The 26,723-nt window shown below is 39.9% G+C and overlaps 1 protein-coding gene across 4 annotated transcripts in view; it reads left to right on the top strand.

The window, feature by feature from the left end:
* Positions 1-26,723, top strand: part of dnah5 (dynein, axonemal, heavy chain 5) — a 119,291-nt gene that overhangs the window by 87,197 nt on the left and 5,371 nt on the right. For all 4 annotated transcript variants that reach the window (XM_084726266.1, XM_084726267.1, XM_084726268.1 and 1 more), the window contains 14 exons: positions 2,075-2,257; positions 4,175-4,279; positions 4,671-4,809; positions 5,204-5,318; positions 7,192-7,382; positions 9,349-9,470; positions 12,334-12,483; positions 13,245-13,490; positions 14,224-14,443; positions 15,699-15,904; positions 16,620-16,823; positions 22,736-22,951; positions 23,852-24,064; positions 25,266-25,418. In XM_084726266.1, coding sequence (XP_084582392.1) covers positions 2,075-2,257; positions 4,175-4,279; positions 4,671-4,809; positions 5,204-5,318; positions 7,192-7,382; positions 9,349-9,470; positions 12,334-12,483; positions 13,245-13,490; positions 14,224-14,443; positions 15,699-15,904; positions 16,620-16,823; positions 22,736-22,951; positions 23,852-24,064; positions 25,266-25,418 — 2,463 coding nt within the window. The remainder of the gene's footprint in view (positions 1-2,074; positions 2,258-4,174; positions 4,280-4,670; positions 4,810-5,203; positions 5,319-7,191; positions 7,383-9,348; positions 9,471-12,333; positions 12,484-13,244; positions 13,491-14,223; positions 14,444-15,698; positions 15,905-16,619; positions 16,824-22,735; positions 22,952-23,851; positions 24,065-25,265; positions 25,419-26,723) is intronic.

Genomic DNA, 26,723 nt, shown 5'->3' on the forward strand with positions numbered 1-26,723 from the left:
AGACAAAAACCATTGCTATTGCATAAATTGGGTATGACTGGAAAGCTTAGACTCTTGTAGTCACAGTCTGCGTTCTGTTCCCCTGCTCTCCCAGTATTTTTCTACTCTCCCCACATCTGCCTCACTCCACCTGCCACCAGCCACTCCCACCTGGTCACCCCACTCCACTCACCTGGCTCCACAGCTGCAACTCATCAGCCAATCAGCCCAGTACATAAGCCTCTCCAGTTTGCTTGCTCTTTGCCAGATTGTCTGTTGCCCACATGCAAGACTTTCTAGTGTTTCTTACCTGCCTGCCTTGTCTGTGTCACAATAAAGAGTTCTGCCTGTGGTTTTGTGGCGTCTCACTGCGACGATGCTTCGGCGCGAGTGTTTCCATCTGCTAGTCTGTTGCCTGCTGCAGCTCAGAGGCTGTTTGGGAGAAACCACATGTTGCCTTGTGTGTGTGTTCTCCTATAGATCCTTTTACAGCCGATGTCATTGAAAAGCTGCGTGCGCATTTCGGCAACAGAAGTAGCGGTCTCCTCCAGTCATTCCAGATGAGTTATCAAGCTGCTGTACAGGTAGAATTAAACATTTTACCAGCACCAAAGTCACCAAAACGTCTCTTGAGTATATGATACCTCAGAATCGATATTCCAGTGGTCAGTATAAGTTGTTCAAAATTCTGACAGGATCATGACCATTTCAGAGAAACGGGTGTTGTCTGTGGCTGCAAGCTATTAAATGTGTTGACTGGACTGAGGATGCAATCAAAACTGCTTGTGTTTGCAGTGGCCTGTTGACAAGCTGTTGTGGTTACCTGTAATTCTGTTGCCAAAATGCGTGCGCAGCTTTCTCATTGTTTACAAACTGTCAAAGGGTCTATTACATACCTGTCAGTTCCTCGATCCCTCGCCTGGCTTCGTCTCTCGTTGGCTTGTCTGCCTGTCCTGACTACTCATCTGGTTCCGACTCCTCCGCCTGGCTCCGACCTTCCTGCTCGACCATTTTCGGCTCTGCTGCTCTGTCTGCCTGCTCACCTGGTTCTGGACCCCTTTGCTTCGTCGACCTTGTAAGCGCCTCTGTGACACCTCCACCTTTGATCAAACTGAACCATTCAGGTCCACGTGAACACACCCCCGCCCTTGGTCCCGCTTCCAGGTTCAACCCGATTCATTCCCTGAGTCGCAGACTCAGACTGTGTGTGGGCTCAGGGCCCAAAGAACTGTTGCCATTGTTTCTTCATCTGCCCAAGTTACTGTTTTAGCTGTGTGTAAATAAAGGTCTGTTGCCTGTGTGCTGCAAGTGGGTCCAATACACACCTGTTACACTTGTGGATTCAATGAGCCCAACTATATTCATGCATGATGATGTTGTTAGTCTCCACAGCAGCTATTTCATTGTAGTGGAAGCATTTTTTTATATAATTTTTTTTGTATAAAATGACCTATTGTGACCTCTAAATTGATTGCAGCCTCATGAAACTACAACCTAGAGAGCTGGGTCACTCAGAAGTTGTATGGCTATAGGTATATTGACAGTAAGAAGGTTTGTGAGCAGTTATAGAACAGAAGTGTTCACGATCCAAAAATGAACTGAAAAATGCAATTCTTAAATGCCAAAAATTTTAGAGACCAAATCACAGCATTATTTTTTCTATGGTGATCCTTAAGTTCTTCCTGTCTTAATGTGGTATTGTGGAGAGATTTTTCATAATTTCCAAAAAAGTCAAATATTGCTCCAAATCTGTATCTGAATAATCAACCCCAAAATTGCTGTAATTATAATATATGATAGTGCATCGTGGGACTGGCCATCATATACCTCCACTGTAATGTTCCAAGTGCATAAACACTCTAAACTTTCAAAATTAGAGTAGACACTTAAAGAAAACGCAATGGGTTTAGAGATTTATGACTAGAAAAACTTGACCCATCAGCTCAACTTGTTTCCCACTGTACATTTGTTTTTGATGCGTGTGTTTATGTATTATGGTAGCTGTGCTCTTTATTTTGGTGTTCTGTTAATACAATTCACATGCTGATGGATAATGAGGACGTGTCTTTCCCTCCCTCTATCCTGCTTTGTGCAGGTGAAAGTGGGTGACAAAGAGGTGGATGTAATGAAGGGCTTCAGGCTGTATGTGACCACCAAGCTGCCTAACCCAGCTTACACCCCTGAGATCAGCGCCCGCACCTCCATCATTGACTTCACCGTCACCATGAGAGGACTGGAGGACCAGCTGCTGGGTAGAGTTATCCTCACAGAAAAACAGGTAAAGTAATGGTAAACATTACAGCCACTGTATACATATTTAGCTGCATATTTAAATTGATTTACCCTGCAATATTATATTGTTGGCAATTAAACTTATAGTATGTTTCCATAGAGAGGATGCACCTCAGGCTTGATGCAAATAACTTAGATTCTTATAGTTCCTTGAAAAGCCGTTGGAGACTATTTAAATTTACCTCCCCCTACTGCGTACCTCATTTTCTCCCTTTAGCAAGCACAAACTGTGTGACATTTTAACTTGAGAGATTTTCTCACCTCGTGAATATAGAACACAGCAATCATTACAGACCTTAGACACAGTGTGAAGAACCAAAAGAGTGTGTATATATACACCAGTACCAAATATACACACAAAGTTACACACATCTCAAGTGTCTAGACTTGATTCATTCATTCTGGGCAATAGACATGCATTATAAATGCAGTCAGCGCATACAACATTGATTGTCACTGAGAAAACAGTGTAGGAAGTGTAGGAAGGCCATTGTCCCTCTAGAATTTCTGCCACACAGGTAGAAAGTTGCTTTTTATCTAAATATGGATTTCATCATAGTGGGAGCTGAAGCTAAAACCTGAGATCTTTGCACTTCATGCAGCATTTATATGCACAGCATCATTGTTCAGTTATTTGCTTTCACTTAATGCCACAACTTCTGTGTGTTCAAGATAATGCATTTGCACTAATGTGAATGAATAATTGAGAGTGTCCCCTCAAAAAAACACTAATGGGCTTTAAAGCCATTAAAGACAAACTGATTAAGACAATATAAAGACAAAATTAACTTTTCCGTCCCTCTGATGTCAAGGCACAGACAGTTGTCTTGACCATATTTATGTTCACAGCGTGAGTACATTTATGAGTTGAAATCCGACACACAGTTTCAAAGAGGCTTACATTTCCCCTGAGTTTGCTGTGGGTGACTGAGGTTTTGGATCATGCTGCTGGAAGGGTGAAGTCTGTTTAATTCATGGAGTGTCAGACTGACACTGAGGGCTCTGGCACTGCATGTTACTGTGGTGTTTAATTTTGTCACCTGAGTGCTGATCTGGCATTTTCTCTGCTCTCTACTTTTTACAGTATTGTTACAATAGTATATACTATTTATTCTGTATATTTGCCCTGCAAAAATTCAATTCATATCAAGAGCATTTAGGTTTCATAAAAACCTTCCATCTAATTGGAAACTTTGCACGTTTTCTTAACTGACTGAAAACGTTCACGATCAATAATTGATTAATTATTAACAGAATATAAAATGCTGTTAATTCTAAGTTTTGGCTGAAACTTCTAGCAGCACATTAGTTATGTGAAACATAAATTAATGAAGCAAAAACTATTCATATTAATAAAATAATTAAAAAAATAAGGCCCCCACTTGAAATATCTGCTCTTGTCTGCCTGTCCCAACAAATGGTGCCACCGAGCAAAACAATTTCAAATGTAGAGCAGTTATTGCCATTTCTAGACCAATGAGGCAGATCAAACCAGACTGTGAGAAATCCAGACACTGGCTTTTAGGAAAGTGTGCTTCTAACCTGCAGTAGCAGTGTAAACAGTTTAAAACAGTTGTTGTTACTTCTGACTGTTTTTACACTGCTAACAGCAGCGTATAAAAGATGACAGTGTCAGCGGGTCCGTCTGTGTACCAGGGACCAGACTGCCGTGTGTTCTGGTCTGAATAACAAGATAAGCCCTCCATGTACTTCACTTTCATCTGGCCCACTCAGGCCAAAATGTCAACATACAGTATCTCATAATCCAAATCCAGTCCATCTGCTGATCAAATTCATACTCCTTAGGAGATAAAGCCTTTTGATTTTAATGATCCAATGGCTTTTGCTGTTGCACCTTCTGACCTGTACGTATGTGTGTATGTATCTGTGCTTATGAAATCAGGAACTGGAGAAGGAGAGGACAGATCTCTTGGAAGATGTGACATCTAACAAGAGAAAGATGAAGGAGCTAGAGGACAACCTCCTCTACCGACTGACCAGCACACAGGCAAGGAAATATACCTAAAACTGTGATGTATCAGGAGAGATTAGACAGCATTGTCTCCCACTTGTCTCCATCTTGTACATGTGATAATCACAAGGAAGCAACTGCTGTATGTTATTTTTTTAAATTCTAAAACCAGTTTATCTGATTCCTGGTGCTTTTTGACTTTATTAAAAAATACTGTTTGAGCTGTTGGTGAGATTTCCTGGGACATTTGCTCATCTGGAATTCATTAAATGGTAGAAATTCAGTTTTTCCTAGTTTCAGAAATGAGGTAACCTAATGGAACAATCATAACAAATGTACATCTGTTACAGTCATGTCTCCAGTGTTGGGTAATGTTAGCATTTTCATCTGTTTTCTGACTTATTCTGGTAAATATGTGTCTTTGTAGGGTTCACTGGTGGATGATGAGAGTCTTATTCTTGTCCTTGGCAACACCAAGCGCACAGCTGAAGAGGTCACACAGAAACTACAGATTGCTGCTGAGACAGAGATCCAGATTAATGCTGCCAGAGAGGAGTACCGACCTGGTAGGTCATGACAACTGGCTGAAAGACAGAATTTACACTTCAGTTTACTCCGGTCAGTTATTGTGTGTCTGCCAAGTTCAGGTTCAATCACATGAAACGGATTCATTCTCGGTGTATAATTTAGCTGAGACAATGACTGGGAAAATTTACTCACCATATGCAGCCCTCTAAAACTCTGTGTCAATCTGCACACTGACAAACAGACATCCTGATCAACTTCATCATTTATTTCCCACAGTGTAATTAGGCTAATAATTTTATGAGACATGAGTGACAGGACTTTGTTTGCATTTCTATCATAAATAGAATCAACAGATATCTCTTTCTGGATGGTTTTTGAGAGGATAAACACTTCTGTTGTCAAACCTGTTGCATCTTTTGTGTTTGTTGTCAGTGGCCACCAGGGGCAGTATCCTGTACTTCCTTATCACGGAAATGAGTATGGTGAACGTGATGTATCAGACCTCTCTGAGACAGTTCCTGGGACTTTTTGACCTTTCCCTGGCTAGGTGAGAATCCTCTGCCTTTTGATGCTCCCTGTGCAGCTCCATGTTGGCCTTTGTCTTACAAAACTGGCCTACAAATTTTGCTCCTCTCATTGTGATTTATAAAGTCTCAGTTTGGGATTTGTTGGGATGGTGGAACTGTAAGTTGGTTTCACTGAAGCACTTGGTGTGCTGTCTAGGCAACTGAATGCAGTCTGTGATGCTATATCAATCTTTCTCAAAATACTGATTTCCAAAAAGGGCAAAATAATATTGAATTTACATCAGACAGCTCATACTGTATAATTCAAGTGTCTTAAAGCCAGACAGTTACAATCTGTGGCACAAAACCTACCTCATTATCTTTCCATTATTTTTCCACTTGTTCCACATTTCCTCACAGTGCCAACAGCAGGGAGGACATGCTGCCATATGTTATCAGAACTGTTATAATTGTAGATGGAGCACATTTGAACAGCATGATAAATTGGTAAATATAGAAGTGAAAGTCAAATTGCACATAATTACCAAGATGCTTATATATACTCTTTAGTTAGTTTTAGTTTTTGTCTGTTTGCTCTGACTTCTGGCAATTTACTCCTCTTCACTACACCTCTTTGTAACAAAAAGAAACTGTGCAATGAGCTTTTCTGAAAAAGCAAAGAAAGCTACCTTTGTTTCAGGCCTTATTTTTATGTTTAGGACTGTATACATGTATGACAGGTTGTGCTTGTGACATTCATAATTTGGGGCTTTCGGGGGGGGGGGGTGCGCCTCTTGTATTAGACCTCTGGAGCACAAGTTTAGCTTTGTGGTTCAAAATCTAGCAGATAATGAGGTAAATTGGGACTTCATTAGTATCTTTGCAGTCCTGAAATAATACAAACACCAAACAATAGTCTGACTCAACATAAAAATGCTAAAAAGACAAGCTGAAGCTTCACCATCAATAAATATTGAATATTATTAGTTTCGCAAAGGTAGTTTTTGTTGCAGGGCAATTGGATTGAATTGCCTCAGATTTAACAGATGTTCAATTTAGTGTTTCTGCCTCTGCAGATATAAATCACATTCTCCTTGAATACAGGTGCAAATGAGGTAACAGCCTTATCCTCATCCATTTTCCCAGTTCTAATGAAAGATATCACTTTTAATTTTTAGTTGGTATGTCAGCTTTTCCACTGAATGCACAATCCTAATCCTGGACAATCTTGAACATTGTTCTCTCCCTGGTTTCTTGGTATAGCTTCTTTGCTTGAATTTTTGCTAGATATCTGTCCTTCATTTGTGAGGCATTCTCAGTGTTCTCAAGGTACATCACAACACAGGTGTTTGGAACAGCATATCCCAAGATCATTTGCATTTTAGTTTAGCTCCAGGTTGCAGATGCCTGTTTTCTAATCTCTATAATTTATCCTGTCATAATGTTACTTACTTTCCTTCTCATAGTTTGCAACTGTTTGCAGTACGTATGTGAGATAAATATGTTGTTCACACCACCATTGCACTCTTACTGTGGCGTTTTATTTTGAAAATACCACCTTGTGTGTCCATTGCTGTTTATGCACAAAACAAAGCGTTTGAAGTGCCTTAGGCAAACATCACATATAGTCCGTTTGACCCAGCTTAACTAACTACTTCTTCTATAATTATTTCTCATCAAACAGTACAACTAATTATATTGCATTCCAAATACCTTAATGGCTGACAGTCTGTACTGTTTATGCACAAGTCAATAAACTAAAACAGAATGTTCTGTGCTCATTAGGTCTTACCCATGCTGTGATCTCCAATTAATATTGAATTTACAAGAGCACTAATTGTCTAATCAGTTAATAAGCTGTAAGTCTGATGAAACTTTACATGTGACATCTGCTATGAAATAATTCTTTATCAGGTCCTCCAAAAGCCCCATTACCAGCAAACGCATCGCCAACATCATAGAGTTTATGACCTTTGAGGTGTATAAGTACGCAGCACGGGGCCTGTACGAGGAGCACAAGTTCCTCTTCACTTTGCTGTTGACGCTGAAGATCGACATGCAGAGCAACAGGGTCAAACGCGAGGAGTTCCTCACACTAATTAAAGGTAAGTGAGAGAAAATGTGAGCAGTATGCATGTTTTATTTGTAAAGGTTCTGCTTTCTTGTTTTTTTGTGCAGGTGAAAGCATAGATTGATTGGCTTGTACCTTCAGCTTTTATCTTCTAAGCTCCAGTGCATCAAACCATCTTTTTAAACCATCTGTTCAGGACTCTGTTTTTCAAGAATAGCACAGGAAAGGTATTGTACATTTCAGGGATTTGTTTATAGATAACACATTGGTATCATTCAAACAGTTAAGCGAATAAAATTCAGCCTTCCTAGGCCTTTTTTTTTTTTTTTTTAAATATCTACAGGCAAGGCATTATGTGGTTTATCAGTTGTCCAGCTCTCCCATATCAACAGACACAATCATTGGTTCTTTGTTTAAATCCCTCTCACCAAAGGCTTTTCCAAGCCCTCTATGACATGGTGTTGGACCTAAGGCATGCCTGTATGGACAAGCTGGTTAACTGGTTCTAACTCGACGTGTGTTCTTGTCATGGCTAAATTCAGCTCAAAGTGGTGCATATGGCACATATTTCAAAAGCCAAATTGTAAATATATCTTGAGCTTAATCCTTACTGTGATAAATGCAACAGTGTTGAAGCCAAGCTTCCTTCTTATGTTCTGGTCATGTTGGGGTATGCAGTGTACATTTGGCACATAAAATTAATTCACCAACAAAGAAGTGAAAATATTTTGGCCCTACAGGCCAAACAAGCCAGATTGGCAAGGAACTCAGCTAATCGCCCATCCCTATGACCCGCCCACTCACATGCAATGGTTGGTGGACCCAGATCCTTTAAATGCTTGATTATTAAGTGCATCTATCTGCATCAAACACTATTCACTTACTCACCTCAAGTCCTCAGTGTGGCTGGTAGATATCAGTATGTACAGTTTTCGGACAGTGACTGGGGAGGAATCGTATATGCATCGCTTTTTTTGTTTGTGTTGATTGATATTTTGTTTATATGTTGACATTGGTGCCAGCTGCTGTTATTATATACTCATACTCATCTCATTTCTCTTTAATGAACGAAAACAGCGCTGCACTCGAGTTACCCTTGATTTAAAACACTCTCTCAAATCCTGAAATTTCTCTCAAGTGTAATGTTGTGAAGTGGTGATTTTGAAAACATCTGAGCTGTGAATACATTTCTGAATTTTAAGAAGCTATTAGGCACTAAAACTAAATCAAGTACTGTATATTTCAGACACAAATATTTATATTTGTATAAGAACTGAGCTGCTGTAAACTCAGCAGTAATATTTGAAAAGTTTCTAGGAATAAATATTTATCTCTTTGATCCTTCACCCGTGTTTCTTCTACCAGTCTTTTCTGTGTTCTTGTGAGATTGATTTGTTTGTCAGTGCCTAGAATATATAGTCAAAGAAAGATGGTACATACACTGGCGTACCAGATCCCTGTCTCTGAGACTGAGACATTCAAATCTCATCAGAAAAAGGAGAGAAGCTACAAGTGCTGTTGTGCAGCTACTCCAGGCGCTTTGATGAAGTTGAACTGAAATTGCCATCTATTTTCTGTTTGCTGTTTTTTATTCATTATTTACTTGGCGGAGATTGATTTCTTTTTTTTTTTTAAGCTCATCTCAAAGTTCAGACACATTTCAAACATATTGGTATTGTAGCAGTTCACTGAATCAGAGATATGGAGTGCTCCTCACCACAGGGATAAAAGCCAGCGATGGCAACTGGCAAGGCCAGAACAGACAGTCTGCTGCATGCATGCAGCTTCACCATCTGTCAGCTCCGACCCGCTGAACACGGACTCACACGATGACTTTTGTGTATATTTCTGAAGATTGTGTTTACATGTTTGCATGTATTCGAAGCATTTAGCATTCTGTATTTTCCATTTTAATTTACCATATATTTTTGGGGGGTCCTCCTGTTTGTGTATATGTGCACATGCTCATGTGTCTCTCTGTTTGTGTGTGTTTCATCCAGGAGGTGCATCTCTGGATCTTAAGGCCTGCCCTCAGAAACCAGCTAAGTGGATCCTTGACATGACCTGGCTCAACCTTGTAGAGCTCAGCAAACTGTGGCAGTTCTCTGATATACTGGATCAGGTACAACACACACACACGGACACACACATACACGCACACACACAATGTGATCAGTTTAAGTGGGCTCTGACAGGTGTATGATTTCTTTACCTGAGTTTAGTTTTTTCTACTAAGTCTGCAGATAACGGTGCTCATCTGTCATCTGTTTCCCACACACAGACAAACAAACACACACACACACACACAGATTCAGCAGTGGTCTCTAGGTGCTTATTAAATATTTTTCACAGCTCTCTTTTGCTCTAGTAAGCATGTCAATATCAGTCTCATCATGTCTCGCTTCATCTCTCTTTTACACACACACACACACACACACACACACACACACACACACACACACACACCACAAGTGACTGTCACTCACCCACAAATACACACTGCCTCATGGGTGACTGACAGCTTGGTGGCTTCTGAAGAAGGGGCAGGGGGGACATTTCACGGGGCTCAGTGCTCTGTGAAATGAGCTTAGTTTGGAGAAACTTCCAGTCAATTACTTTTGGCTGAGCGTGTGCATACACACATGATTGTGAACGTGTACGCAACCTTGTATTCCTTCACATACACAAATACATGTGTATTTTTGTGTGAATGATTAGCAAAGAGAGGTGGATTAACAGTTCTTTGTTTAATGAAATCAGTCTCCCAAGAGGAACAGACGAGGACAGAATTGACAGAACTGTGATGTCAGTCTCCCCCCAGACTAGAGAGACAAAACCATCTGAGCCCATGTCTGACTGTCTTCACATGACAAAACTGCACTACATACAGGCCATAGACACACACTTTCACGCACAAACATCATATTCAAGTAACCATTTTATCCTTGTGGTTCAAGAAGTTCACTCAAATCCCCAGACTGCCTCAGAAATGTGTGTGTGTGTGTGTGTGGGTGTGAGTGTATAACACTCTCCTCTAACTACTGTTGCTAATGTGCTCTTCAACAAAGTACTGAAGCCCCTTACACTCTTAAGTGGGGGTGCTCAGTGGCTAATAGACAAAGACAAGCAGCTCTCAGCAGTGAATGTGTTCAACTATATGAATGAGCAGCAGGTGTTTGCTTCGGTCTCCAGAAAAAATATTCATTAAAGAAGTCAACCGATGACCTACACATCTATTCAACCTGTGTATAATATATCTTCAAGTTCAAGTAAAGTAGATATCATGCCCTCTAGAAGCCAGATGATTTCTTAAACATAATGAGTGTAGGAAACAAGTTTATTTCTTAAAAGTTTTATGACCTGGTTAACACGGCTGCATTCCTGTTGCAGAAATCTGGTCCATGTATCTGATTTTACTGGGTTTCTAAACAGGTTTTATATATGCACATGTTCATGGCAAGAGACTTCAGACAGGGAAGGTATCAGAGTCCTGCATGGATCTAATTTTGTAAACCTGCACCTGCAAAGCTGAGTATTAGAGCCAACAAGTAACATATTAGATACTACAGGACTGATGTATCTTTTGGTGTGCTTTCATTTGAGATACCATGGGTTAATATGGTTTACTTTTCAGTGTTTCAGCTGCCTCCAACCACTGTGAGAACTGTTGAAACTGTATGAAATTTAATATAACAGTCTTGTCCTTCTTGGTGAAAATATATCAATTGTTTTATTAATAGGTGCACAAATTTATTGTTTTTATATAGTGTATTTAGAGTAGTCTCTGAATTATGAAGGAAAATATCAATAAGGGTTTCCCTCTGAAAATATATAGAGTTAGTCTCTCAAATGAATGAGAAATTTTTCAAAAAGACTTAATATAATATAATATTATATTATAATATCTTAATATCTTAGTAAGTCATTTTGAGAAAGTTGCTCATTGTTTTCAGGTATATAGGCAATATTTTGAAATACTAAATCATTATTTTGAGATTAGATTAGCTGTGACATCAGAAATATCTCTTATAGTAGTGTGTCTTTACATCCAAAACAGCTACTAATTTACTAAAAGCAGAAGCCACAAATATATGTGCACACTAAGTAAAAACAGTGGATTCTTTCCCTGTGAGACTTGTCTTATCAAATTCATAAAAAAAATACACTGATTATTTTAATACTGATGATGCAGTTACTAGGTGATTGCAGCACATGTACTGTATCTCAGATTTCCTGATTTAACCTGATTTTTCCCAAGCTCCTGGTTTCCTGCGTGCATGTAAACACAGTGATTAACAGGCCATGTGATGTCACATTATATTTGCATAATGTTGTGCTATCAAGCATTCATGTCACATCTCCACAGCACATGGTGTTTACATGGATCCAATATGAACTGCTTTCCAGGCAATTTGTGCTAAGTACAGTATGACAAGCAACAGTTCAGGACCTCTTGTTCATCATAATCTGAGTTACATGATAATGTGTGTCAGTCTATATTTAAGACATACTGTATGTTATTGCATTGACATAGAGGACATTGCCCATATATTAAAGTGTGTAAATTTCATCTGCAGCCTGTTTTTGAGAAGGGACAAAAATAGTAATAATCAGCACTGAAATATGCTGTGCAGGTACAGACGGCCACATTGCTGTCATGGTCTTTAAGCACTTGTCAAAAATTTGGACAATTTGTGGTGTGCATGTAGATGGAACACTGAATACATTTTAATATTTAACAGAACTGTGAGGCACATTTGATCTTTGCTTTTTTTCTTTTCTTTTTTTAGTTATATTTGAATCTGGGGCTGCTTTGACTATCAGTGTGTGTGTGTGTGTGTGCATCTAAATGTGTTTGCCTGCAATATGTATTGAATTTATTTCACTACGTCTTCTCCCTCTGTCCAGATTTGATGTAATAGGAAGCAATGAATCATTTTCATCTGTATGTTTCTTAGCCAGAGCTGTTTACACATTTCTTCCAGATAAGTCGGAACGAGAAACAGTGGAAGTCATGGTTTGATAAGGAGGCCCCAGAGGAGGAGGTGGTCCCAAACTCCTATGACCAGGCTCTTGACTGTTTTAGACGCCTGCTCCTCATCCGCTGCTGGTGTCCTGACAGGACCATTGCACAGGTTAGAGAAGACACGTCTGTGTATGTGGTCACAATGTCAGGATACAGGGACCTGCTGGCTTAAAACCAAATTTTCTCACAGTTGCTCGGTTGCATAATACATGTGCAACAGTATGATACAGTCACGCTAATATAAACTTAAGTTCAAATGAATGAATAACCATGAAAGAAACACTGCAAAATAGCCCAAAGCAGCATATTCTTTATTAATTGATGATTCAGGGCTGGAAAAGAGATGCAGGTTTACTTAAAAATTAATTTGCATTAATGAGACTGGGCTCAGTAAAACAGAAGAAGAAACAGTTTGAAAATCTCTTAATCTACAGTAATACCTCCCTTGGCCTAGTCTTTCCTTGAAGGGAAAAGTGGAATACATTTAGTAAAATGGCTCTCTCTCTGAAGCTCGCTGAGCCTGAATATCTACAATGGCTAATGGACATCCACTTCTTACTGATGGGTAGTTTTTTGGTCCACTGCAGACGAGCCTGGAGTGGAATTTATTTTGTTGCACTGACAAACAGTCCAGCAGTTGTCCTTGTCTGACCTCCGGCAGAAGTCTCTACTGCTGACTGAAGAGAGTAAGCCAGTGGAAAAAAAATCCTTTGAACCATTCACTCTGTTCTTGGCCTTCCAGAAAGTAAATTTATTCCAATTCTTTTCTGAACAAGTGTTTTCCCCCTCGTGGTTTAACGTTTTGCATTATGTAGCAGTACACAAAACATGCCTACTACTCTGCCTCATTTCTTTCTCTCTCTCCTCTAGGCCCGTAAATACATAATGGATGCGATGGGAGAGAAGTACACTGAAGGGGTGATTCTTGACCTAGAGAAGACTTGGGAGGAATCAGACCCACGAACGCCTCTCATCTGCTTCCTGTCAATGGGCTCAGATCCAACAGACTCCATTATCGCACTGGGGAAGAGGCTGAAGTTTGAGACCCGATACGTCTCAATGGGACAGGGACAAGAGGTCCATGCCCGCAAGCTTCTGCAGCAGACCATGGCTAATGTGAGTCAAGGGTGTGAGGTTACTGCTGCTGCTGAATCATTTGATGTAGCAGAGTTGTTTCATGGAACATGTTAAACTATACAGCAAAGTACAATCTCTGAAAAATGTGCTTTTAAAATGTCTTTGAAGGGGTAGTTTGGATATTGGAAGTGGAGCTGTAAAATGTATTTTAGCCACATAAAAAAAGGTCCACCTAAAAATAATCTATACCAGCATACTGCATGTGTAAGCTGTATTTAGAATATTTTCTCTGCTTTAGCTTACTGTCGGGCAGGCGTTTATAATAGGAAACAGCTGTTATATAAGCCAAATATCACTGTCTTCAAAGCAACCAGACTCCTTTGGCATTTGTCATTTTACCTTGCAAAACAAGGAAGTTGCAGGTGTACAGCTGCTTCTGCCTCATCTGTTCTTTTGTTTGTGTTATTGTCTGACAGTTTCTGGTCAGAAAAACATATTGTCCAATGTCAAAATCAAGCTGTGAAAATATTCTAAATATAGTGTGCACTGTAGCCCGCATTTTTTAGGTGGCTGGCTTACACCAATACTGGTGCTGCTTCTCCAAAGTAGGGGTCTGCTTACTGACGTCTCGTCATAAGTACTGCACTTCAACTCCACTTCAAAAAATTCAAACTCCCTTAAACAGTCAGTTGCTCACATTTTTTTATATGTTATCATCACTCAGCAGTCCTCGACATACATGATAACCATTATTCTTCTTAATTTTCCCCAGGGAGGCTGGGCCTTACTCCAGAACTGCCACCTGGGTCTGGACTTCATGGACGAGCTCATGGACACAGTGATGGAGACAGACTTTGTCCACGACAGCTTCCGCCTGTGGATGACCACAGAGGTCCACAGACACTTCCCCATCACCCTTCTGCAGATGTCAATCAAGTTCACCAACGAACCACCACAGGGCCTCAAGGCCGGGCTTAAGAGGACCTATGGAGGTGGGGCAAGTTTGGTTTAAAACTGAATGATTGATCAAAAGTCTAGAATACTTAATCAAATGTCAGAATGACTTAATGTCATTTACAAAGCAAGCTCCAGTATGAAAAACATTGCTAGGCACTGAACTATAAATAAGACAGAAATACAAAATGTCAACAGATTGATTCTTAGTTTATCAAAACAGGGGGATCAGACCCGTGCATGTCTGACTGAGATAGAAATCATCAAGTGAATAAAATAACAGACTGATGAGCATGCTAGATAGGATATCTTGTTATTTTGGTTTTTGTACGTGTGTAAACAACTCATTTGTGGACTTATTTGTGGACAAAAACACATGCACGCAAGTAGACCTTCAATAAGTCACAAAGTCAATAACAAAAAAGATGTCTGTGTATTTGAGGGTAAAGGCAGTGGGAAAGAAGGCAATAAACAACTGTTGGCGGCATAGTTTTACACCTACATGCAAAAAGCTTATAAGGTTCATTAGATTTTAAATATGTTGAAACATGTAGCTTGTATTTTTATTCAAGCCTTCAAGAGGGAGAAAAAAGAGAATATTATTTAATATGTATAAACCAGCTGTCTTTGCTCAGCTCATATTGAATATATGAGGTTTATCTTCAGGTCTCGCTCTGCTACAATTAAATACTGTATATCCTCATCATATTGGAAGAAATCACTCTAATTGTGACCAGTGCATTCAGAAACTTAAACTCGATTGTCAGATTGTGGATGTTTACTGCTGAAAGCAGTCTCCAGTTGTACATGTTACAAATGATGCAAGGCTGATCCACCTGGATTGGGAGAAGCCAAACCTCACACATGGGACTGCCTATTAGGCGGATGATATTTTTCAGTGTCTCAATATTTCAATTTCAGCTGGAGTTTTAACTTCACCCCCACCCCCCAATAGTTTACAGCACTTCTGTATGTGTGTGTCAAACCTGAAGTTAAAGAAAAAAGCTAAATCTTAAAATTTTTAAACTACAAAAAACCTTCAGCAAATATGTATAGCATTTGTTCCTTCAGATCAGACGTTCCCAGCTTAAAGCTTTTTTTTTTAGTCTTTTATTTTGTCTTTGAAAGGGGTTTCTATAGTCTGCTATAGTAGAAGAAAGAAACTTCATGTAGCTGGAAGGTATTGGATCACAGCTCCAAATGTTTGCCACCAAACCTGATAGAACCACAATGATTTTCTATCAGTTTAACTCGTAGCCTCCTGTTAAAGAGAGCTGCTCATGTGTTCACCAGGTATAAACCAGGACCTTTTGGATGTCAGTAACATGGTGCAGTGGAAACCAATGCTGTACGGAGTGGCGTTTCTCCACAGCACAGTACAGGAAAGGAGGAAGTACGGACCTCTAGGCTGGAATATCCCCTACGAGTTCAACCAGGCGGACTTCAATGCCACTGTGCAGTTTGTTCAGAACCACCTCGATGACATGGACATTAAAAAGGTAGAAGTGACACTTCCCAAATGCCTAGCAAACTACAATGATCATTGAAAAAAGCTGCTAACAACAGTGAGACTGAAATAGAGTGTAGAGTTTCAGAGTGGTGGTGGTTTGTGTGACAGGCTTTTCCAGGCATAAAGTGTGCAGCAAGCTGTGGTTGTTATGTCACACAGTTTTCCCTCTAACTCTCCAGTTTCTCAGTTGAGAAAAATATGTGTAGTCTTCAAATAAATAAGTTATAGAATGTACTAAATAAGCAAATAGCGCAGGGTATCAGATTCTAGGAATTGTGCACTGCGGCGTCATAGTAAAATTTAATGAAGCCATCATTATTGAGTCTCTCATTATTTCTGTACTCTTCTAAGAATGCATTATGTATATATGTAGCTAGAGTTAACACAATAACTTCAGGCTTATCCTTACAGTTTCTGTCATACAAAGATGTGAACACTTCTCTAAGGAGTTGATCAGTGTTGTCACCTGACATTAAATAAATTTGTTACAGGAAATGTTTTATTAGCAGAAAGATGTCACATTTAATTTTCATGAACCTGCCAAACAGAAATAATAAGCACAGTGTTGAGAAAGTCTGCCTCCTACTAGTCTACTTTTTCCATGCTATTTCACATCTCCTCACAACACACTGAACAAATCAAATGTCACACTCATCAGCTGCCTTTGCATCCAACATCTGTATCACCATTTCATACCTCTTCAGGGTGTGTCGTGGAACACCGTCCGATACATGATCGGAGAGATTCAGTACGGCGGCCGTGTGACTGACGACTATGACAAGCGGCTCCTCAACACCTTTGCCAAGGTGTGGTTCAGTGAGGACATGTTTGGACCTGCCTTCAACTTCTACAAGGGCTACAGCATCCCCAAATGCTCCAGTGTTGACCAGTACCTGACATACATTCAGGTGAGTCACATCCAGTGGTGGATAAAGTAGAACACTCTATTACTTGAGTCAAAGAATAAATTCTGCTTGCCGAGTATTTCTCCAATACAGCTGAGAAACTTGCAGTTTATTTTATTTTTTTTAAATGAAATGTGTAAAATGCCAATTTTAAAATTATAAGATTTTTTGGACATGAGGACAAAAAATTAGGGGAAATGGTGGTCTGTCAAAGTGAGGCTCTTAAAAACACTCTTTTTCAAATGTTGTGTCACATTACGTAGGAAGAGGAAGTCACTGTGTCTGAGCCTGCCTCTTACGTACATGCAGAAGTAGGTGGTATCGAGTCTGAACGGTCATCTTTCAATGATCTTTGTCTAGTTTTACAGTGCTTTTCATTCCTGGTGACAATGCTGAATCATTGTGTAGCTATGGGCGCACAAACTCCTGCCTGTCAGGATGTTGAGTCCGTGGTTATCCTGACAGGAGAAGAGCGGGCGCTGGCTCTCGCTCCTGGGTGCGTTTCGTGCAGGTGAAGAGGCAGAACGTCACTCCTGCTGGCTTGCACTGACCACACAAGCACCACCTCTCCCTTTCCCCTCCTCTCTCTCTCTCTCTCTCTCTCTCTCTCTCTCTCTCTCTCTCTCTCTCTCTCTCTCTCTCTGTCTCTCTTTCTCTCTCTCTCTCATAATCATGAGCTTGTGGTCCATCATATTCATGTGAATATACATTTTCAAAGAAAAAAGCAGGCATTGGGATGCATATGTGACATGGAAGTAAAATTCTCTCACAAAAACAGCTCCAGAAGTGTGAGGAGAAGCTCGTGCCAACACAGAGAGCATGGGAAAGGCTAATAAATTACACCAAAATGTTAAAAATGCTGATAAAATAACCTGTAACTTTAGAGCTTATCAATAGTACAATCTAAAATGTCCCCTGGACCTGTTTAATGCCAGGTTTCAGTAGCTCCAGTACCTGTGTTTATTTGACAAGATTATTAAAACATATATTTATCTTTCTCTAGCTAACTAGTAATGTTAAAATCTATAAAATCCATAAAACGTCACTTGAGCAACCACAGCATAAAAACTGCAACTACTACAAGCACAGAGAACTTTGGGTTTACATACCTTGACCTTTCTAAAGTTAGTTTGTGGTGGATCAAAAGTGCAAACTTTTAAAACAATATGAACCTTTCTTCATTTCAGAGATCGTGACTGACAGTGTAGGAGTAGTTTCCTGTGATTGTGTTTTCCCCTGTGACGAACACAGTGTATGGTCGATTTCATTTTAGAAAAGAAAAGAAAATTCATCCACTGACTTCAAAGCTATGCTTCAAGGTAATAGCAATAATAGCAGGAACTGTCATAGAAATGTAGTGGGGTGAAAAGTACAATATTTATCTCAGAAAATGCTTAAGTACTGATACTCAAATATCAACTTAAGTGCAATAGCAATTGAATTAACTTCTACATGGATGATGGTTGACTGTGCACTCTTATATCTGTCTTGTACCAGTAATACAACAGATTTAAAGGCATTTGTATGACTGGACATGGCAAAAATGTCACCGTCAGTTTTTGATAAGGGCTGCTGTCTTGAGTATTTCATGCATGTTTGCACATTTATTACACATTTATGTCCCATCTTTCTACATTTGTTACATTTCTGCACTTGTTATGTGATGCTGCCGTGTGTTCCAGTTCTTTTGTGCCGTCAGCTTTCAGTGACATCACAAATGGTGAAAAGAGCAACATTGACAACACAAGGTTTCTGCAGGATGCTCTTGTCACATCCGGATATACGCTGCCATGTGTGAATTTTAGATAAAATGCAAGCATGCTCATTTTATTACAGATTATGTATGATTTATTAGTGTGCTTCTGCGCTTAACTGGTGTGTGTGTGTCTGTGTGTGAGAGTGTATCTGGGGGCAGTTCCTGAGCTAGTTTCATTAAAGCTAGTTTCATTATGATGGATGCTCAGGGCTGCCAGGCTCAGCAAGCTTATTCCTCTGCACCGCCTCTCAAATAGAGAATGACAAACACAGCCTTGGAGAACACACTCACACACAAACACGCACGATTAAACGAACTGAGGCAAAACATTCAAACACATACATACTGTGGACACACAAATACATGCATGTTCACAGACAAAGCACACAACAGAACTGTGTGTCGATGTGTGTATCCACATGACTGCATATTTAAATTCAATTCAGACCGACAGGGACAAAGCTAGAATTCCCTGAGAGGAAACAAATGACCATGGCGAGGGACAAAGGCTATTCTGTCCAGCACTCAGTGAGACTCTCTCTTCATCACCTCCCATTTTTCTCTGTGCTGAGAAGCCGGACTCTCTCCTGATTTTTGACTCTATTTGAATGCACAGTATGATGGATGTTTGAGGGATAAACAAGTCAATGACAACATCAATCACAAGAGTCTTTATTTTCCCCAATGCAAACTCTGAGAACGAATTAAATCTGATAATATCTGATAATATCTGGTTCAGCCGAGGAGAAATAAATGTGAACATGGAAAAGAGGAAGCACTATTTTCTGTTGTCGTGTTGATGTGCTAATTGCAGTTTCACACCATTGCACCATTCTTGATGTGTTAAAGGTAATTGGAGGTTTCCCTAAAATAAAACAAAGTGTACAACATGAAGCTATTTTGGTTTTTGAGTGGCTTTGCTCACCTGACATTTCTGATCATAATAAAGCTGTGTGCAGCCATTATGAGAGTAGGCTTGTTTGAATTTAGCACTTTTGTAATCAGCCTCATTAGTCACACCGCTGTAACAGATGGTCTGAGACACTAACTGCAAGATATCTTTGAACCAATTGGAGCATGACAGTTTGAACTCTACATCTTCTTGAGCCCCGATTGTAATCCAAAAACATAGAATCTGTCCCAATTAAAATATCATCAGTGACAACCTTATAACCCAAATTAGGTCAGCAGTTGTACAGTATCAATAAACCATATTGTTGAGCCAGTTTATGTGCTTTGTATTCAGGCTTTGTATTCAGGTTTTTTCCTGAAGAAATAAATTAATGAGGGAATACTTGCCAATTGTTGTATTATTTATAGTAGGAGACTAGCTGGAAAATTGGTGTTGACTGGTACAGAGATACTATCAAATAACACAGGGTCACTAGGTGAACATAAGAGAATAAACTAACATAATATCAAGCTGTTTGCTGCATTTTATGCCTTTATTAGATAGTTACAGTGGAGAGATCACAGAGAACAAGACAGAGAGAGATGCAACAAAGGTGCTCAGTAATTGGTGCAGGCAGCAGCTGTGTACATTCAAATCTCTGTGATGGTAAGGTTTCACAACACACATTTTCGTATTAGACCCCAACAAAGGTTTGGTGTCATGGTGTTTCTTCCTGCATCCAATGATGTCACAGTGATGGAGCTGGTGTTAAGGACTGTTATGGACTACAGGCTGTTTCAGCATAGATTTCTAGCCTCAACCTCTTGGTAGCCAGGGGTTGTGCTAAATGAGTGTGCTGTGTTTTTGCTAACAAAGTAGTAGCTACAGGCGGGAGTGGTGAGACACAGAAACATGTCTGCAGGTGTCAGAAGCTCACCTGCAATGCATCCTAGTGCATGTAGGCAAGTTTCCACAAGCAGAGAACTCAGGTTTCTCACTCAATATGGCATGGACTGAGGAATCTATTGCTGTAATTGACCACCTTTACTGTCAACACTGATGGGACCTCCACAAGAAAAGTGCATAATTGCTTGTTTCAGGGCATCAGACAAAACATATAGAAAATAAAAGTGGCCTAGACAGACAACTGGGTTAAAGCCATTTTTTTCTTTTTTAACCAATTATCAGTCATGTGAACTAAAGCAGAGTTAGTAGAATGACCAGTTATGACTTTATGTCTTTATTAGGATCCCCATTAGCACCAGCACACCAGCATAACCATCGACTATTCCTCCTGGGGTCCACACACACACACACACACTCATGCACACTTAACACACTACAACTAAATAAACACAACAAACAGAACAGCTCATCTTGTTAAATTAACATATTTACCATAATGTGGTCTCACACATTGAATTCCAGGAGATAGTGCACAAAAAAACATTTCACATTCTCTGCTCTCACCAGGTTTACATTCTGTTTCCATGCCATTTTCCCTGACTGTGTTTCCTTAAATAATAGTAAATACTGTTTTAACAAAATTTTGAACCGGTCTTTAGTACCCTCTTGAACAATATGCAGTGGAATGAATGAATTCCAATCAACCATGGCTCAGTACATGACTGTTTTCTGCATCATACTTGTTTTTGTTTGGGGTAGAATTAACCGTTGTTCTGTTTCATATTGTGTTTGATTGTGTTCTGTATGCATGTTGGAATTTTGTCATTAATTCATTGATTAAAAAAATAATTTTAAATTTGTCTAAAAATGAACCTTTCCAGTATTTTGCTGAGGACAGGTAGAAGATTAACAGACCTACTATTAGCTCCAAAAAATACAGGGTTTTTATCTTTTGACAAAGGGATGGCTTTCTCTGTTCTTTTGAGAGTTTGGGCCGCAGTCAGACAACTGTTAAAAATCTATGATATGGGAACAAATAAATATCTGGCTGCAACTTTGAGGAGCTGACCATCCATTTATCATCAAAGGCTTGTAACAACATTTTTTATATACCATATTTACATCTACTTGTTTGAACTTAAAAGTTCACTACTGTTCATTCAATGATAGTTCTTAATAGTTCTTAATTAACACACCTGAAAGAGAGCTAGGTGTTTTAGCCACTAATAATCATTATTAGCTCTTAATGTTTACTGTATTGTTAATGAAAAAAAATGTTAAAATAATTTGTACTTTCATGAGGTTTTGTGATATAGGCACCCTTACAATCTGTGCAAGTGGTGTTCCTATTTGATTTCCTTTTCATGATTTTACTCACTTTCTTTCCTATTTTCTGCTAACATTTTTGGCATTGCTTTTTTTTCTGTTGATAGTATTGTTACTTTGTGTTCTTGCTCAATTTAGCAACCTTGTTTCTTAATTTACAGTACAGTTCCCTATCATACAGGCAACCTGACAGTTCAGCAACCCTCTTGGCGTTATCATGCTGAGTCATCAAAGCTCATCAAAGCTCACTCATCACTTTAGCATGGGGCATTATTATGTTTCACAGTATGTTTCTTAAGCCAGCTTATTTTTTTTTTTTTCCATAAATGTATTCATAGCTGTTACTGGATCTTTTTATACAGATCTGACCAGTGCTCATCTTTAACCTCCATCACAAACAGGTCTTGAGTAAACGTCCTCCTCCGGCAGAAAGTGATCTTTCTGTATTCATCCACCACAAACATCAGATATAGTCACAGAGGTAGCACAGCCATCCATTACTATAGAAATGGGTGTTTAGTTCTCAACAGTAGGACCTCTGGTTGATTGTAACTACGCCAGGAATTCATACTAGTTCTTCAGATATGTGTTCTTTTGTGCCAGGAGAGATCCCACGTGTTACACCATGACGGCAAAGCCCTTCACTGCAGGGTGAAAAGAAGCAGCTGGTGACACTGTGTGTATCAGAGGAGACACTTGGCTGTCTACACGTTACCCTGGCCAACAATGGCTTAGCAGTGACAAAAACCGCAGTACAGGGAGATTAGTATTTGAAAGTGAGGACGAAAAGGGCAACCAACCAAACCTCCGAAAAGAAAGCAGCACATAAAAACCTATCGCTGGAGACTTTTACAGCTCTGTCAGCCTGTTTCTGCCACCCCAGTTTATGGTGGTAAGCTGTTCCACAGAGGCACTACAGGGCCGTTACTTGTGTTGTGAGAGTTGAGGAAATATATCTTGGATTTTTCTTTCTGAAAATGTGGTCCAACCAAAGCGATCTCTGGTTCAATAACTGTTGCTGCCTTTCTTGTACAGGGTCTACCAGCCTATGACACTCCAGAGGTGTTTGGTCTTCACCCAAACGCAGATATAACCTACCAGAGTAAGCTGGCCAAGGACGTACTGGACACCATCCTCAGCATTCAGCCTAAAGACAGCTCGTCAGGTGAAGGGGAGACCAGAGAAGCTGTGGTGTCCAGGCTGGCTGATGACATGCTGGAGAAACTGCCTCCTGACTATGTACCTTTTGAAGTAAGCCTGCATGTATGTGCGTGATGCATGTGTGCGTGCGTGTGTGTGCACCACGAGCAGCCCGATGTGACTGAAGCAACATGTGCAATGTTCCCCCGTTCACCATGTGTGCTGCTGTGGTACAGTACAAACAGAGCTGGAGGATGTGTGCTGCTGAGGTGATAGAAAGTTGTGTGTGTCTGAGACGGTGACAGACGGCGAGACAAGACGACTAGAAATAGAAAGGGGTGTGAATGTCGCTGGGTTTTGCTAGCTTTGATTTATTTTGGGTTTTCTCTCCTTTTTTGTCACTTTAGAGAAACTGAGGTGAGAATGTGACTTCTGAGGCAAGGTGCAAAGCTTGTCATGGAAAACTCGTCACTGTATGCCACACCCTCCATCTGTCACCTTCATTTCAATCTATCTGCCTGTTGTCGGTCTGTCTATAGAGAATATGAAAACAGGAAAATCTAGATTAGCCTCCGAAAAAAAAACAACTTTAAAATGATGAATAATCTCACAGGGTTCAAATGGCCAACAGAATGGAATGAAATACAGAAATGTTAAAAAGAAGCTTTTAATTCTCTCCTCTTTTCTATTTTTATAAGTAGTTGTAACTATAGAAACCTCACGTCCTGTGCTCAGTTTGAACCTGAAGCATGTGAACAGTTTGTGCCTACAGGTAAAAAGGAGAAAAGCTTGTGCAACACTATAAAAGTTCCAAATCAAATACATGTTTATTTTAAGAAGGTTAATTGCAGTGGAGGTATACTGAACTACAGTGAGTCTCCTGAACATGTTTTTATGTGTCTACATGTCAAGTCTGTCTGTGTGTGCTCATGAATTGTCACTCCATGTGTCATCATTTCTTTAGGATACTGATTTAAGTTTTCTTATATGATTTTATACAACTGTAACCAGGTAAGAGAACGCCTCCAGAAGATGGGTCCCTTCGAGCCTATGAACATATTTCTGCGTCAGGAGATTGACCGGATGCAGAGGGTCATAGTTCTGGTCCGAAACACCTTGACGGATCTCAAGCTGGCCATTGATGGAACCATCATTATGAGTGAAAATCTGCGGGATGCCCTGGATTGCATGTATGATGCGCGCATTCCTGCACGCTGGAAGAAGGTTGGTTGAGAGAGCTGACTTGACTTAAATTTTTAAACTGAATTCATTGTGCCTTGAATGTAATATTGCTCTTAATAATTCACTTGTGGACTTCTGTGTCATTTTGTTAGTTTGGTGGTTTCCAGCTGGTGCAGGTGTAGGTTTCCCTGTCTTGAGGCTACAGAAAGTGTTGTATTGACCAAGGAAAACCTGGTTTTAAGCCAATGGTGCAGTATTTTCCTGTCAGGTTGTTATAGACTTCTGTAATCTCTTGATGATTTGGAGACTGATGCCAACTATCCTTATGAACCCCCTTTTGCTATCAAAGTCACTGCTGCGCTGCATTTTTATGCAAATCACGGATCCCTTGAGTTTGCGCACGAGCTGATCCATTTACCCAGCAGAAAACATACTTAGTACAAACCCTTTGCATCTTAAAGTGGAGTTAAATAAGCCCTAAATGCACTTTTGCTATGCATAGACCATGTGCTATAGATAATTTAAAGAGGCCCTTTAATGTCCATTGTTTTCAATAAAGAATGCTAACAATCCACTTTAGGGCACCTCCTGGTATAAATTAATATCTCAAAGGTCTTATCATTACTTTGCAAGTACAATCTCTAGTATTACTTATTTCTCTTGAGTAAATCAAAAGTTTACTTGTTTGTTTCCGATAACATCAGATATGTCTTGTTTAGCCCACAGTGATGCTCCTTACCTATTTATTTATGTACTTTATTTTAAAATTGCAACCACAGCACACAAGTCAATTTCTGATATTAATAAAAATGACTCTTCTTCTAACAAACTTAGTTGAGGAAATTGCTGGGATACGAATATTGAGAGATGGAGAGACAGAGAAAACAACAATGACTTTTCCCATATCTTATATTGGAATCATGCTTTTGGCATTCAAGCCATGCTCTCACAAACATTAGAATAATTTTGACCTGAATGGCTTCCTGGCTGGGATTCAGAGGGTTTTTACCTACAGTGCAATCTGCTTCTGGCTCCTTTGCCTCCACTCTTCTGTGTTTTGCTGTATTCTCATCTTTTCTATTCAATCATTCTAAATTTTTTGTTTTTCTCTTGGCACACGGTGATTCACAATCCATTTCCTTCATGTCTCCCTGGTCTTCTCCTCTGATCAGTCTGGACTGGACATATTTCTGTGTTTCATTGTAATGTTTTGTTCACGTTGTTGTTTGTCTTTGTTTTTCAGGCGTCATGGGCCTCCAGCACCCTGGGGTTCTGGTTCACAGAGCTGCTTGAGCGGAACCGGCAGTTCCAGGCTTGGATCTTTGAAGGGCGGCCCAACTGCTTCTGGATGACAGGCTTCTTCAACCCACAGGGCTTCCTGACAGCCATGAGACAGGTACACACGGCATCAGGCTACCTACCTACTTACCCACCGCCGAGGAGGAGACCAGATGGCACGCAGAGGGACAAGCAGGCACAGGGCCACATTCACACACGCAAGCAAGCACGCAGCCACACACATGCATGTACACACTCACGGTGGCAAAGAAGCAAGTACACACACATTTCCCTTTGTTTTCTAATGAATTCCAATTTCTATTAATGTCGGGGTTGGGGGGGTGAATAGTACAGAGGGACGCAATCTGAATGTTTAACCCTACTTGATCCAGATCTGAGCCCTGTTGTTAGGGGTCATTATTATTTCTTATAATTATCTATCTACATTATATATTATAACATTCAGCGGTATCTAGATTTAAATGAAAATTAAATGAAAAAAGAGAGAGACAATGCATTCTGTAATTAACAATTTATATGCTATGATATATTTATACTGTATTTTCTTTCACCTTGAGGCTCAGCTTGCACATTTGCATTTCTCACAGATTTCCCAATGAAAATCTCTTCTGAGCTGTCCTTTTGTACAAGAGGACCTAAACTACATTCAACAATGTATGCTGTAGGAATGCAACATCCTTTAAAATTTTGACGAAACAAATAAAACCAGTCTGCCCCATTTAAGTAAATCTTGGGGTGGTTTTGGTGAACCCGATGAGCCTTTTCATTTACAAAGTTTAAAAGGTCTAAAATGTCAGGATTTTTGTTAAAAATCAGGACAAAGTGATTATGTTACCCTTCCTAAAACAGGCATTTAATTAAAGGTAGAATATATATTCCTCATTTGCTGTTTGTAAACACAGCATTAAGAGATGACCTGACCTCCTGGGCTTAACAAACGAGAGAGAGAAAGCAGCAGCAGCAGCATTGGTTGAGAGAGGTAGAGAGTGAGTGAAGTGAGAGAGCTGTGCTAGCGAAAACAAAGCAGTGAATCAGAGAAACAAAACGTTATTTACTGATTATTTCAAAGCGGTTATGTTGAAATGCACTAATAAACACACCCACACCAGTGCTGGATTTTTTTGTTAATGCAATGAAAGTGATCCTTCATTCTGTTGCCTCAGTCTGTTCTGCCTGTGTGTGTAGGCGAGTCTATTCATTTACAGTTAACAGAGAGCACAGGACAGAGATAGAGACAGCGATGAAACTGTTGGTCACTACATTTTTATAGAGTTCTGATCTCCAAACCTGCGCACTGTATTGTCTTGGGGCTGCACACTACTACCCAAGGGCTGACGCCAAAAAAACGCTCTGATAATAGCGAGATTATGAGAAATAAGAAAATACCAGCAACGGTCAGGGT

Source organism: Lutjanus erythropterus, chromosome 9 (genome assembly GCF_056507025.1).
Source record: "Lutjanus erythropterus isolate fLutEry1 chromosome 9, fLutEry1.hap2, whole genome shotgun sequence".
NCBI classification, from domain to species: Eukaryota; Metazoa; Chordata; class Actinopteri; order Lutjaniformes; family Lutjanidae; genus Lutjanus; species Lutjanus erythropterus.